The sequence below is a fragment of the Schistocerca nitens genome, chromosome 5 (genome assembly GCF_023898315.1).
Source record: "Schistocerca nitens isolate TAMUIC-IGC-003100 chromosome 5, iqSchNite1.1, whole genome shotgun sequence".
Lineage (NCBI taxonomy): Eukaryota > Metazoa > Arthropoda > Insecta > Orthoptera > Acrididae > Schistocerca > Schistocerca nitens.
The window spans coordinates 513,405,639-513,419,857 of NC_064618.1; the positions used below are offsets into that span (position 1 = coordinate 513,405,639).

The 14,219-nt window shown below is 44.4% G+C and overlaps 1 protein-coding gene across 1 annotated transcript in view; it reads left to right on the forward strand.

The window, feature by feature from the left end:
- The window catches only part of LOC126260068 (facilitated trehalose transporter Tret1-2 homolog), a 101,077-nt gene that overhangs the window by 36,898 nt on the left and 49,960 nt on the right, over window positions 1-14,219 (forward strand). Inside the window, exon 3 of the mRNA XM_049957265.1 lies at window positions 7,389-7,793. Coding sequence (XP_049813222.1) covers window positions 7,389-7,793 — 405 coding nt within the window. The remainder of the gene's footprint in view (window positions 1-7,388; window positions 7,794-14,219) is intronic.

Below are 14,219 nucleotides of genomic sequence, written 5' to 3' on the forward strand. Positions count from 1 at the left end.
TTCCATTCGTCTGTAAAGAATTCGCGTTAGTATTTTGCAGCTGTGACTTATTAAACTGGTAGTTCGGTAATTATCACATCTGTCAACACCTGCTTTCTTTGGGATTGGAATTATTATATTCTTCTTAAGTCTGAGGGTATTTCACCTGTCTCATACATCTTGCTCACCAGATGGTAGAGTTTTGTCAGGACTGGCTCTCCCAAGGCCGTCAGTAGTTCTAATGGAATGTTGTCTACTCCCGGGGCCTTGTTGCGACTCAGGTCTTTCAGTGCTCTATCAAACTCTTCACGCAGTATCGTATCTCCCATTTCATCTTCATCTACATCCTCTTCCATTTCCATAATATTGTCCTCAAGTACATCGCCCTTGTATAGACCCTCTATATACTCCTTCCACCTTTCTGCCTTCCCTTCTTTGCTTAGAACTGGGTTGCCATCTGAGCTCTTGATATTCATACAAGTGGTTCTCTTCTCTCCAAAGGCCTCTTTAATTTTCCTGTAGGCAGTATCTATCTTACCCCTAGTGAGACAAGCCTCTACATCCTTACATTTGTCCTGTAGCCATCCTTGCTTAGCCATTTTGCACTTCCTGTCGATCTCATTTTTAAGACGTTTGTATTCCTTTTTGCCTGCTTAATTTACTGCATTTTTATATTTCATCCTTTTATCAATTAAATTCAATATTTCTTCTGTCACCCAAGGATTTCTACTAGCCCTCGTCTTTTTACCTACTTGATCCTCTGCTGCCTTCACTACTTCATCCCTCAGAGCTACCCATTCTTCTTCTACTGTATTTCTTTCCCCCATTCCTGTCAATTGTTCCCTTATGCTCTCCCTGAAACTCTGTACAACCTCTGGTTCTTTTAGTTTATCCAGGTCCCATCTCCTTAAACTCCCACCTTTTTGCAGTTTCTTCAGTTTTAATCTACAGTTCATAACCAATAGATTATGGTCAGAGTCCACATCTGCCCCAGGAAATGTCTTACAATTTAAAACCTGGTTCCTAAATCTCTTTCTTACCATTATATAATCTATCTGATACCTTCTAGTATCTCTAGGATTCTTCCATGTATACAACCTTCTTTTATGATTCTTGAAACGTTAGCTATGATTAAGTTATGTTCTGTGCAGTATTCTACCAGACGGCTTCCTCTTTCATTTCTTACCCCCAATCCATATTCACCTACTATGTTTACTTCTCTCCCTTTTCCTACTCTCGAATTCCAGTCACCCATGACTGTAACATTTAAATATTATGATGCGTATGTAAGTCATGACTTGCGACGCTAGGATGTTACAACAGTGGTCGCTATTGTGCTTGCGCGTGCTGATTCCGTGGCCGACGCAAACTAGGAGACCGTTATTTACTTTGTACTGCTCAAACACAATGGACCCCCACGTACGCTATCAGGTCAGAAGTATCCAGTCACCGTTATGTAATACGGAACTGACCACTAGATGTTAAGAGAGGAAAACTTCCATTATGAAATGGGGCAGGGAGTATTTTGTTGTATTCGTAAGTATAGGAGCAGTAAGAGTGGAATGAGTTGGTCAGACGAGCTTAGTGACTTTGAACATGGATTAGTCACTGGATGTCATCTGAGTAATAAATCCATCATCGACATTTCAACCCTTCTAAAGTTGTGTAAGTCAACTGTTGGTGATGTGATTGTGAAATGGGAGCACGAAGGAACTACCAAAGCTAAACGAAGGCTAAGCTGACCTCACTTACTGATGGACAGGCACAGTCGAGGATTGCCAGGGTGGTCATTAAAAATTGCATGAAAGAAAGTGGCCAGGTCCAGGATTAATTTATTTAGAACTGGTTAAAGCAGCACAGTCAAAACTCTTTGAGATATTGGCAGTGATTTGTGACATATTCCTTAGAGGTGACGAAGCCACAAAAGTGTGGAAAAAGGTAACAATTACATCAATATTTAAGAAGGGCTACAGGAGAAATTGAGCAAACTATCGTGATATTAGTGTGATGCCATCCATGGCGAGAGTCTATGGCCGTATCCTAAAAAAGAGGATAGAAGAAGAAATAACTGAATCTGAAGAAGAAAATGGATTCAGATCTGGTGGTTCCTGTTCTGAAGGAGTATTTAACCTCAAAAACATATTGGAGGAAAGGACAGCAAGGGGCCTGACAACCCACCTTGTCTTTGTAGACCTCCAGAAAGCTTATGACACAGTTCCACAGAACAAGCTATGGACAAGTCTAATTGATAGTGGCGTGTCACCAAGCTATGCGAAATGTGTCTACCAAGGCTGTACGGCAATGGTAATAGTGAAAATTCAACTGCCTCAAGAGTTTGAGGTGACAAAGGAACTACGCCAGGGATGCACACTCGGCCCTACACTCTTTAAGATCTACCTAGACGAGGCACTAAATTCCTGTAAAAGGAAATGCGGAGGAATGGGTATCCCCATAGACGATGAGATCTTGTTCACTTTATTTTTTGCTGACGACCAAGTGTTAGTTGCTGGAGATGAGGAAGATGCAAATTACATGCTCCGTAAATTAAAAGAAGAATGTGAAATATGGGGTGTTGTCATAAACTTATCTAAAACAGAATATCTGAAAGTGGGAGAGAATGCTGTTAACGTCTTACAACTCGGTGCTGATACTGTTAAAGGGTGTCATAATTTTAAGTACCTGGGAGTGACCCTGCCGTCCACTGGTAGAAGTGTGGATGATATAAACAGTATAATTGGCCAGGGCAAGCGAGCCATAAAACAACTAAATGGTTTTCTGTGGAACAAAAACAGAACAAAACATACCACTACCACACAATTATTGAAAGTATCACTGTGGTATACACCACTTCTAACAAACACCGAACAACGCGCTCCAGTACGCGGCCGCCAAATACATCGCTGGCCGCACTTCTCTGGGCGGCCCGCTGCTTCCATCGCTGGCCGTCTTCACACGCACGCTCCCTGACGTGGCCGAGAAATACATCGCTGGCCGCACTTCTCCGGGCGGCTCGCGGCTACCATTGCTGGCCGCCTTCGCGCGCGCGCGTTTGTCAGCACACAGGAATTGGCTACGCCAGGAAACATTGCGATTGGTTTTCCCTGGAAAACAGCGACCCCAGCCGACGGCTCCATTAACTAGCAAGCCTTATATAAACCCGGCCGCCGCCGCAAACGACAGTTCTCATCGGGAAGTGCAGTACGCCGTGTTCCAGCTGCTTGTGAATGACTCGTCGTACCACTCGAGGTTACCTGGCTGCTCGGCGGAAAATCTTGCGACTTCACTTGGAGAGTCTGAACTTCACTGGACTTGGGAATAATTACGGGACGTGCACCCAACCATGCACATTCGGACATTGGTATAACCAAACTTTAATTCTGCATTACTTCTGAGTGTGAGCCTGGGCTAACATAATTGTTAAAAAGTGATTTGTGATTTAATAAACCAGACTGAAGAGGTTATTGTGTTATTCCTGGTTATAACAATCACAACATATGGTGCAGAGTTGTGGGATCTACCCCAGAAGCAGAAGGATCGCCTGCCGTCTGTCGAGAAGGATTTCTGGAGTCGGAGTTGTGTATGTTCCAAACTTGATCATATTAGAAATGGTACAATCAGAGAGGTTATCAATGTCGAAAGCACAATCCTAGACTACATAGGAAGGAAGCGCCTACTCTGGTATAGTCACTTACAGCGTATGCCAGACACAGGATGGCCAAAACGTGTATGGCAATGTACTCCACACAAAGAAGAAAGCGCGGTAGACCTGCGAGATGCTGGAAAGGCGACGTCAGTGAAGCAATGGCGGCGAGAGATCTTAATGAAGGAGACTGGAATGACCGCGAACGGCTGGTCGGTGTGGCCGAGCAGCTCTAGACGCTTCAGTCTGGAACCGCGCGACAGCTACGGTCGCAGGTTCGAATCCTGCCTCGGGCATGGATGTGTGTGATGTCCTTAGGTTAATTAGGTTTAAGTAGTTCTAAGTTCTAGAGGACTGATGACCTCAGATGTTAAGTCCCATAGTGCTCAGAATCATCTGAGCCATTTGACCGTGAACGATGGAGACTAGGATGCGAGAGGCGGAGGCTGCCGTAGAAACCTCGTTCATACATACAAATCAGCAGACTTCTCGTGAGTTCCAAAGTGTTATCAGCGGTCCAGCTAGCACGACGACTGGACGACTGTGTGTAGGGAGTTAAAAAACTATGGGGTTCAGTATTCGAGCAACTACTCCGGAGCTACACATTTCTTTAATCAGTACTAAGTGAAGCTGTACGTGGTGTAAACAGCCACGTCATTGGTCAGTGGATGACTAGAAACGAGTAATTTGGTATGATAAATCGCGCTGCACTTTGTGGCAGTTCAAAACATGTTGTGTGTGTGTGTGAATTTCTAAGGGACCAAACTGCTTAAGTCATCGGTCCTTAGTCTTACACTACTTAAACTGATGCTAAGAACAACACGCACACCCATGCGCGAGGGAGGCCTCGAACCTCCGGCGGGAGGGGTCGCACAGTCAATGACATGGCGTGTGGCAGTCCGCTGGAAGGGTTTGGATTTGGCTAATGCTTCGAGAACGTTGCCTGTGAAAATGTGTCCTGCCAGCAATGAACTATGGAAGAAGTGGTGTTACTGTATTGTGGATGTATTTCGTCGTTGGGTGTGGTCAACGTGGTGCGCTTAAGAAAATGCTGAATGCGGAGTGTTAAGGACGCTTTTGGTAGTATTGTGTACTGCTTACAGTAAAGGAACAGTTGGAAAACGATGGTTGATTGTATCAGCGTGACAATGTATCTGGAGGCAATGATTTGTGGACAGAAACATAGCTCAAATAGACTGGCGTTCCAAAGTCTTGATCTCAACCTAATGGAGCGTCTCTGTGATGAGTTATAACGTCGATTTCGGTCCAGACCCCAGCGTCCGCTATCACTGCCTTTTCTGGTTTAGGCTGTTGAGGAAGAATGGGCTGCCATTCCTCCTGAGATTCTCAGATACCTCACTGAAAGCGTCCGTAACATAGTTCAAGCCACCATAAAGGGTGGACGCACCTCATATTAATGTACACTAATGAAGTCCAGATATTTTTGATCACACAATGTATGCCAGGGGTGTCCAACCCGCTACCCGCGGACCGCAAGCGTCCCAAAGTAAGTATCAATGCCGCCCAAGAAGTGAGCGTCCGTCATATGATCCTTAAAAATTCGAATACTCGTCTTCTTCGCATATGATCCAGGTAAGCTAAAAGACTGGACACCACTGGTGTACATCGCCAACGCTGTACCCTACTGTGCAGCGGATTCATCCGCTATATTGCATGTAGCTTGAGAAACGATCTCAGCAGGTACTAACAACACACCATGGTCGCTGCAAGATTTTAAACGCAGAATAAACGAAGCGAGATAAAGAGCTCGTTTTTGGTTTTCACAAAAGGCTATCGAAAAATCTACAAAATATTTTCTCAGTTAACTGTTGTAGAACTGTTCCTGTGTTAATCTACTACAATATAATTTACCTTACAATATCTAGGCAACGATTTGTTAATTAAACGGGAAAAGCAACGCAAATTGACCTCTTACCCACGTTGTGAAATATCAATGACAGACCGATACTCTCCTGAAAGCCTGCATCTGCTGCCCACCTACAGATCACTTAGCTGTCTCGTCTGCTGTGCAAATCGCACAACCAATGTTTTTGCCACTCAGTTAGGGACTCATACCTCCTTCCACGTGACTCCTGTTTTTAATGCAATTTATAATATCTGAGATTTGGGATAAAATTAATCCCTTCAAGTCGCCTGTCGTGCTTTGATAGCTCATTTGGTAGAGCACTTGCCGCGAAAAGCAAAGGTCCTAAGATTGTCCACCTGCAGCACACAGTTTTAACGGACCAGGGATTTTCAAATTATGGCTCACTCCATTGCAGATGGAAAATTCACTCTGGAAACAAATCTCACGAGCTGTGGCTAGGCCATATCTAGTAAGGTATGAAGGAAAACTGCTGTGATGTTGGGAAGGCAGAAGTATAGCTCTGAGTGCGGGTCGTGAGTCGTGCTTGGACAGCTCGCTTGGTAAAGCAGTTGCCCGCATGAGGCACAGGTCCCAGGTTCGATTCCCTCTCCGGTACACAGTTTTGATCTGCCAGAAAGTTTATTTGAAGATGGTTTGGTGGGAGAACTTCTCTGTTTGAATTTAGGGAACAATTTCTTAAAATAAATAGTACATACCAGCTCCTTGCTCCAGCATTGACGTCCCAGTCAGTACTGATTGGCTGCTGTGTCATCTTTTGCCATTGGCACCATTCGTGTGAGGTATGAAGAGGGGTGTGATCGGTACATCTCTCTCCCAGCCAGTGTCAGCTTCCCAGAACTTGGTGCCTCTTCTCATTCAAGCAGCTCCTCAGTTGGCATCATCACTGTGAGTGGACCCAGTTCCAATCCACTCACCGAGGAAATTTCTCAGTTAATGTTGGGAACTGAACCCAGTCCTCCACGTGCCGGCAGACTCACGGATCACTCAGCTACTGAGGTGAAGAATAAATAGGAAACAAATAATCTAAATACATGTTTGTTGCTTCTCGACTCAGTTTCTTGTGGCTCTCTAATGTTTTTAGGCATGCAAGACTGGGTTCAAAAAGCTCCAAGCACTATGGGACTTAACATCTGAGGTCACCAGTCCCCTAGACTTAGAACTACTTAAACCTAACTAACCTAAGGACATCACACACATCCATGCCCGAGGCAGGATTCGAACCTGCGACCATAGCAGCAGCGCGGTTACGGACTGAAGCGCCTAGAACCGCTCGGTCACAGCTGCCGGCGCAAGACTGGGCACACTTTTGGCTCCCACCACATGGTACTCAATTGTTGTGCCTGACGCCAGCGTATGGATGGTCTGCCACCGGTAGCATCCACTGGACCAAGTACAAAGAGCTGCTCTGGCTCTTCCAATCCTTTGCTGCTTGTTCAAGCACACCCCTACATTCCACTTTTTATCCAGCATTGACATCATTTTTGAACGTAACCGCAATAACTAACATTGAACTTGTGTCTAGTTAAGTAAGCCGTTCCATCAGACACTACGGTTTTTCTGAGAGAATTTGTGACTTTTGACATTTAGCTTCCAGGAGGATAGATAGCACGTGACTCCAATATCACCAATGGAGGACCAGCTTCCCCTCGCGCTACCAGCAGATTGATGTTCACTCTGCTGCGACTCCACTAGTATACAATACCAGTAACTGTCAAGTACCAGTGAGTCAAGTTTGGCGTGTTAGATCCACACAGGTAACAACGCTCTCCTCCGCTGCATTTGCCCAGAACTATCAGGAGCCAGATAAGTTATTTTAATCATACTGTATTACAAACAGATGAAACGGAAAACTTTAAAAGTCTGTGTGCTGCTTGTTGGCAGGTGAGCCCGCAGTATCTGGTGGAGATTGCAGAGGATCGCATACGTGGACTCATGGTCTCCAGTTGTATGGTCATGATGGGTATCGGCGGCATCCTCATGAGCAGCGTGGCACCCTACGTGGACTTTTTCACGCTGTGCGAGGTCATGCTGGCGTTCCCAGTGCTGTTCGTGGTGACCTTCTGGTGGATGCCCGAGAGCCCATACTACCTGGTGGCGAAGGGCCGCACGGAGGAGGCGACGGAGGCGCTGATGCGGCTGCGCGGGAAGGACCATGCCAAGGATGTGGATGGCGAGCTGCAGCAGATCCTGCGCTCTGCAGAGCAGCGCGACCAAAAGGGCGGCAGCGGCATCGCAGAGGCGTTCCAGGAGCTGCGGAAAAGCTCTGCGGCGAGGAGGGCGCTGCTGGTGAGTAGCGCTCTGTACTTCTCCGTCTTTACGCACCAGTTTCCTTACACAGTTAACTCACACAAATTTAAACTTACTCATGTGAATACTAAAGAGGACAATAGAAATAATGCAAGCAACTGAGTTGGAATCATCTCATACAGGGTGTCCCAGAAATGTTGCAGAAAACTTCGAGGAGTTGAAGAGAAACAAATCGAGCAAAGGAACCCACGTCCAGACTACGGAGTGTCGAAGTTATAGGCGCCGGTACCTGCCATCAGGAAACCCCCTCGGCAGCAAACGTGACTTTGTGCATTGACGGACCATAGGCGGAATGTTTCGCAATAATGGTTATTAATCGGCGATCGTGTCTGATTGCCACGATAGACAGTGTAGAAGATGGAGCTAGCTGCTGTGTAGAAACGCCTTTTCTCCTATTACTGCTGTGGTATCATTGCACCGTCCGCGGCTCGTGGTCTTGCGGTACCGTTCTCGCTTCCCGCGCAAGGGGTCCCGGGTTCGATTCCTGACGGGGTCAGGGATTTTCTCTGCCTCGAGATGACTGGGTCCTGTGTGTCTTTCATCATCATTTCATCCTCATTCACTCGCAAGTCGCCGTAGTGGCGTTAAAGAACTTGTGGAGCGGCGGCCGAACCGCCCCGCGAGGGGTCTCCCGGCTACCAATTCCATACGCTCATTATTATCATTGCACCATCGATACGACACAGGCAGCCTTGGTCACTGGAGACTCCAAAGTTGGCAGCACCAGTGGCTACTGCAACGGGGGCCAGCCAACCCCGAGCGACGTCAGGGCCACGCCCCCCATGCGGCAGCGCGTCTAGGGCGCAGGATCAACCGCATATAGAGGCGCCCTCTGCAGCCTCATTTACTCCCTAGTTAGTCTTCAGGGCCCAGCCAGCATAGTCCACGAGGACACCAGGGGAGCCACTTAGCAGTACAGTGACGTACATCGCTATTAAGTGTTTACCTCGCCTCAGAGATGTCATCTAGAACAGTTAGCTTTGTGGAACTTTGACTTCAGTCAGGCGCAATTGAACTGTTGCACAGAAACTTACTATTGTGCATGTCCACGCCATCAGTATGCAAAGGACTTCAGTGTATAAGCTGAGTATTCACAATATAGTTATTTTAAGTCGATGTACAGTATGTTTATTCATTCCATGTTTGATTTATGCTTCAGCTCCCATGCACATTCCTGAACAGAACTGTATTTTGTGCACACGTCGACCAATCGGACACATATCGTTTGGCGCCGACACTAGGTGTCATAACAACTGTGATGATAACTTGCTGCAGGGAGGGCTGTTTTGGACATGGCTTTCCATCTGCAGTTTATTTTTCTTCTGGAACTCTCTAAAATCTCCAGTGTTTATACAGGAGAAAAATAAACTGCAGATGGAAACCCTTGTCTGAAACCGTCATCCACCAAGGCAACAGAAAATAGGAGATGTGGTCTGTCTATGAAGCAGCTAGCTCCGTCTTCTCCACTGGCGATTGTGGCCATCAGTCGTGATCACTGAAAAGCAAACAGCCTTGCGAGATGTTTCGCCTGCAGTCGGTCAGTGGACAAAGCCATGTCTGCTGCTGAAGGGGTAGCCTAGTGGTAGGCGCTGGCGCCTATAATTTCGAAGCTCTGTGGCGTCGTTGGATGACGTTTCCGAACACTGGTTTCCACCCTCGGTTTGTTCCTCAAGACATACACTGACATACACTACAACCCCTCGAAGTATGTCGCGACATTTCTGGGACACACAGTATAAATGGCAATCAAATGGCAGTCAAATGACAGATGGAAAAAGTAAGTAAACTGTTTATTATTTCAAAAGTAATGGTAGTAACTGTTAAATATATTAATCCCACTGTGGGACAAGATGGTCAATTCCTTCATGGAAAAGGTCTGTGGTCGTCTTCAGAACCATGATTATCCTAGGTCTGCACCTCTTCCTCCAAAACAAATCGACAACCACGAATGTCTTTCTTCAGGGCTCCACAAATATGGAAATCGCATGGTGAGCATGTGTAAGGTATTCACAGGGAAACTTCTGCAACGTAGTGGAAACAGGCACGCCAGCACTGGGATAGTCATGAAGACCTTTTCCTTTGACTGCAGCTGCCCACTGCTTATTGACTTTCTGGACAAGACGCCACAATTAACGCACAACAGTACGTGTACACTTTGCAAAAACTGAAGCGTGTCAACGAGTCAAAACGCCCAGGAATGTTGACGGAAGGCATAATTCTGTTGCAGGATAATGCATGTCCGTATGTTGTCAAGGTTGTTTCGATTACGCTGCTGTTGTTTCACTGCGAAGCCCTTACAGATCTCACCCCATGTGATTTCCATATTTTTGGAGTTTTGAAGAAAGACATTCGTGGACGTAGATTTCCTTCGGACGAAAAGGTGCAAACCTGGGTAGAACTGTGATTCTGTGCGCAACAGTAAGTATTCTCCCATGAAGGCATTGATCGCCTTGTTTCACAGGGCGACTACTTTTAAAACAATAAACATTTTACTTACTGTTTTCATCTGTTCCCTATTCATTTAACTGTACTTTACACAAAATATTATGCTGAAGGTGAACCAAAAACTGCATTTTATTTGCAGAACAGAAGGTGCAACACATTTACTAAAGAGACCGCGTACACCACGCTTCTCCGTCTTGTTCTGGATTATTGCTGCGCAGTTTTGGCTGTTACCAGACAGGGTAACTGGAGGACCTAAAAACTTTGAAGAAAGTTGGCTGGTTTTGTACTAACTCAAAATAGGGGACAAACTGAAGAAAGGTAGCTGGTTTTGTACTAACGCAAAACAGGGGGGAAAGAGTCACGGATATGATAATCGTTTTGCCTGGTCATCATTATAACAAACGCATTTTTCGTTTTGGTAAGGTCTTTTCAGGAAATTTCAACCAACAAATTTCTCCTCCACATTATTAATTCCCACCTACAGAGGGAAAATGACCATTGTGATCAAATAAGAGAAACCAGAGCTTCCACGGAAAGATATAGATGTTCTTATTTCCCATGTGCTATTTGATAGTGGAATGGTCGAGAAATAGATCCTTACATCCTCTGTCAAAACTTATGTGCGAATTGTGGGGCAGTCATGCAGTTATTTGGATGGAGCTAGCAAGAATGCTTTGAAAAAATAAAGACGGCTCTTATCTGATATTGTTATACATGTTTATTTGAACCAAGACTGTAATAAAATTGCCTAACTGGACAACATTTTGTAGAAAGGTACCAATCAGCATTATACCTCAGTTCGCAAATAAAGGAAAGCGCAAATGAAAAATTCCTAGACGAATTCAGTTCAGTATTGACTGAATAATATGTCTGTTTGGATGGCCATCATCTGCAGAGTTTTTATATAAAAAATATTATTTTCGTTCTTTTTCTTAAGCGCACTGCGACAGCTTAGTTTCGCTCCCACTACATCCATTTTTTCGGCTGTTCGGAACCCTGATTTTTCGTTTGCTGAATATTGTTTTAGAGCACTTCGCTTTACTTTCGTAAAATTTTGCATAGATTACCTTCTCACAAATTTTGATGTGACAAGAGCTGTTTTGCATTCAGTGTATTAATTTGTTTCTTGTTCGTGTTAGCAGTACCTCCTGTTCTTCTTTCTCTGATGAATAACTCGGTTAAATAACCAAATTTCGTATTGTTTCATTTCATACGGACACATCAACAAAAGTTTTAAGACACACACACACACACACGCACACACACACACACACACACACACACACACACACACACACACACACACACACACACACATATATATATATATATATATATATATATATATATATATATATATAGCGTATACATAAAGTTCGGGAACACTTTAACACTTTCAATTGCCGGCCGAGGTGGCCGAGCGGTTCTAGGCGCTACAGTCTGGAACCGCGATACCGCTACGGTCGCAGGTTCGAATCCTGCCTCGGGCATGGATGTGTGTGACGTCCTTAGTTTAGTTAGGTTTAAGTAGTTCTGAGTTCTAGGGGACTGATGACCTCAGATGTTAACTCCCATAGTGCTCAGAGCCATTTGAACCATTTTTGAACACTTTCAGTTATTTATTGCACAAGAACTAAACATTGTACAGATGTCTACCTATTGCATTTGAAGAGAAACTTTGAAAGTTCTTTTACAAACACTCGATATGCGAACCATGAGTGACCCGGCAGACGCTAATACGGTAATCGAACTCTAGCCACACCCGTCCCAGCATGGCACCGTCGACTGTGGCAGTCGCTTCCCGCACAAGAAACCCGTCGTAACGAATTTGTTGTGCCAGTGGTAAATGACCTTCCTTGTTGGTGGCTTCTTACCGTACTTGGCTCTAAGCATTTGTTGAACAGCTGTAGCACACTTGTTTTTGTCGAACTCCAACACTCAGAAAGCTCGCTCCGCACCTGGACTCGCCATGTTTGCGACTAGCGCTGACTATCGCCAAATTATACATGAAAAAAAAAAAAAAAAAAAACTTTGAGGTTTTCTCTTCAAAATGAAATATGTATGATATCTGTACAATGTTTGGTTCTTGTACAATAAATAATTGAAAGTGTTCTTGGACTTTATGTACACCCTATGTATCCATGTAGCCAGTTTTGTTATGGTAGGGGGCTAGGATCTGGGAATAGCAAGGCGCTGAGCGTAAATAAAATAATTTTTAAAAAATACTTTTTTTCCAGCAGAGATTATCTTACAGGTATCAAAACAAGCAAAATTTGTCCGCCACAGTGGGAAAATGTTTGATTACACGAATCAGTAAACATAAAAAAATTCTTTAGATTATGATATACAAGAAATTTACCAAGATTTTATCAACACATTCTGTAATAAACAGCAATAGATAACTAAGACATTAGCTGCTACACATGTTTGGGGAACACATAGTGAAACCACAAATGCAAAATAATTTTTAAAGGCAACAAATGGTCCCCGTCTGTGAACTATACCTAACACTGCGTTACAAATTTTGTCAAAGCACATGAGTGAAACCATTAATGAGCAAAATTTGAAACAAAAGCAAATCTTACAAATCTGAAGCGTAGTCAGTGAAATAATTAATCCAAAATTTTAAAAGGGAAACTTTTGTCACGTCTCTGAAGCAGACCGATATTAAAACAAACTGGTAATACAATCAAACCTTTAAAAGGGAAAAAAACTATACACACCTGTGAAGCAGACGGAGCAGGATGCTAATAAAAATATTTTAAAGTAAAATAAATTATGCATGTTTGAGAAGCGGACGGAGCAGGATGTTGTGACAGAACCTAAACTTATCAGTTGTTGACAACAGCTTTACTTTTAGTATTCCAGGCGATTGCTCTATTCAGAATAGGTTGTGGAACATACAGAATACAAATTATGTGTTTTGGCCACAAATACTACGCGAGGAAGTACTTCAATTCAGTGAAGCTGATTTTTATATTAGCAACTACATGAACCAATAGTGCAAATTACAATTAAATAAAATTCTGACTTGCTGTAAGTAGACTAATTTAAAAACTTGCAAATTGCGGAATGCGTTATTGCCTGCTGTCGTGCATACAATATAGAACCAGTATATGTTCTGAAGACATATACTTAGAACGCAAATCAGTTAGCAAATGGAATACCCCACAGGTCTCCCCCAAATGTCACAGAAATAGAACACGGGCGTTAAACTTGAGTGTAAGGTTTTAGCTTCAGCAATACAAAATGCTTAAATTTACAAATGCATTCATAAGTAGTGCCTTGCGAGAATTACAATCAAATGAGTGTTAGGCTGAATGACGTTCAGGATGCCGATTCTCTTTTAATGCATCGGCCAAACAACAGCCAGTAGAATGATCGGCCAACAAAAGACACTTAATGGTGACAGAACAGAAGTTAGTATCGCGAACCGTTACTAACACATTAATGCCTGCCAAATATGTAGCTCACCATGGTTCCTGCAATACGCCGAAGTCAGTCATGAACGGCGTAGGTTGCCATGTCCACCAACCAAGGCAGCAGGGAATTCCCCAAAACGAACTGCAGACTGTGGCCTCGTCACGTCGTAGACAGAGTAAGGTCCCAACTCTTCAGTATGCGAAGGCACGGTCTGCGATGTAAGCACACGTCAGTGCAAGTCACGATTCCGAGTACGGACGACCTCCAGCCTGAGCAGACCCACTAGCTTCAAGCTGTGCGCGCGCTTAAATTGTCGTCGCCTTGCTGCAAACGCGCCACCACAGGGTCACCCGAGAAGCCGTAACTTAGCAACGCAACCAAAGAGGTTAAACGAGCACCCGAATCGATATCAGGGCACGCGGAAATTTCCATTTGTCTAACGACAAAATCGTCTGTTTTCCATGGGTGATAGGAGCGGGGGGAGGAGGGAAGGGAGAGGGTTGCACAGTACTCCTGAACCATATCGATATGTGGTGG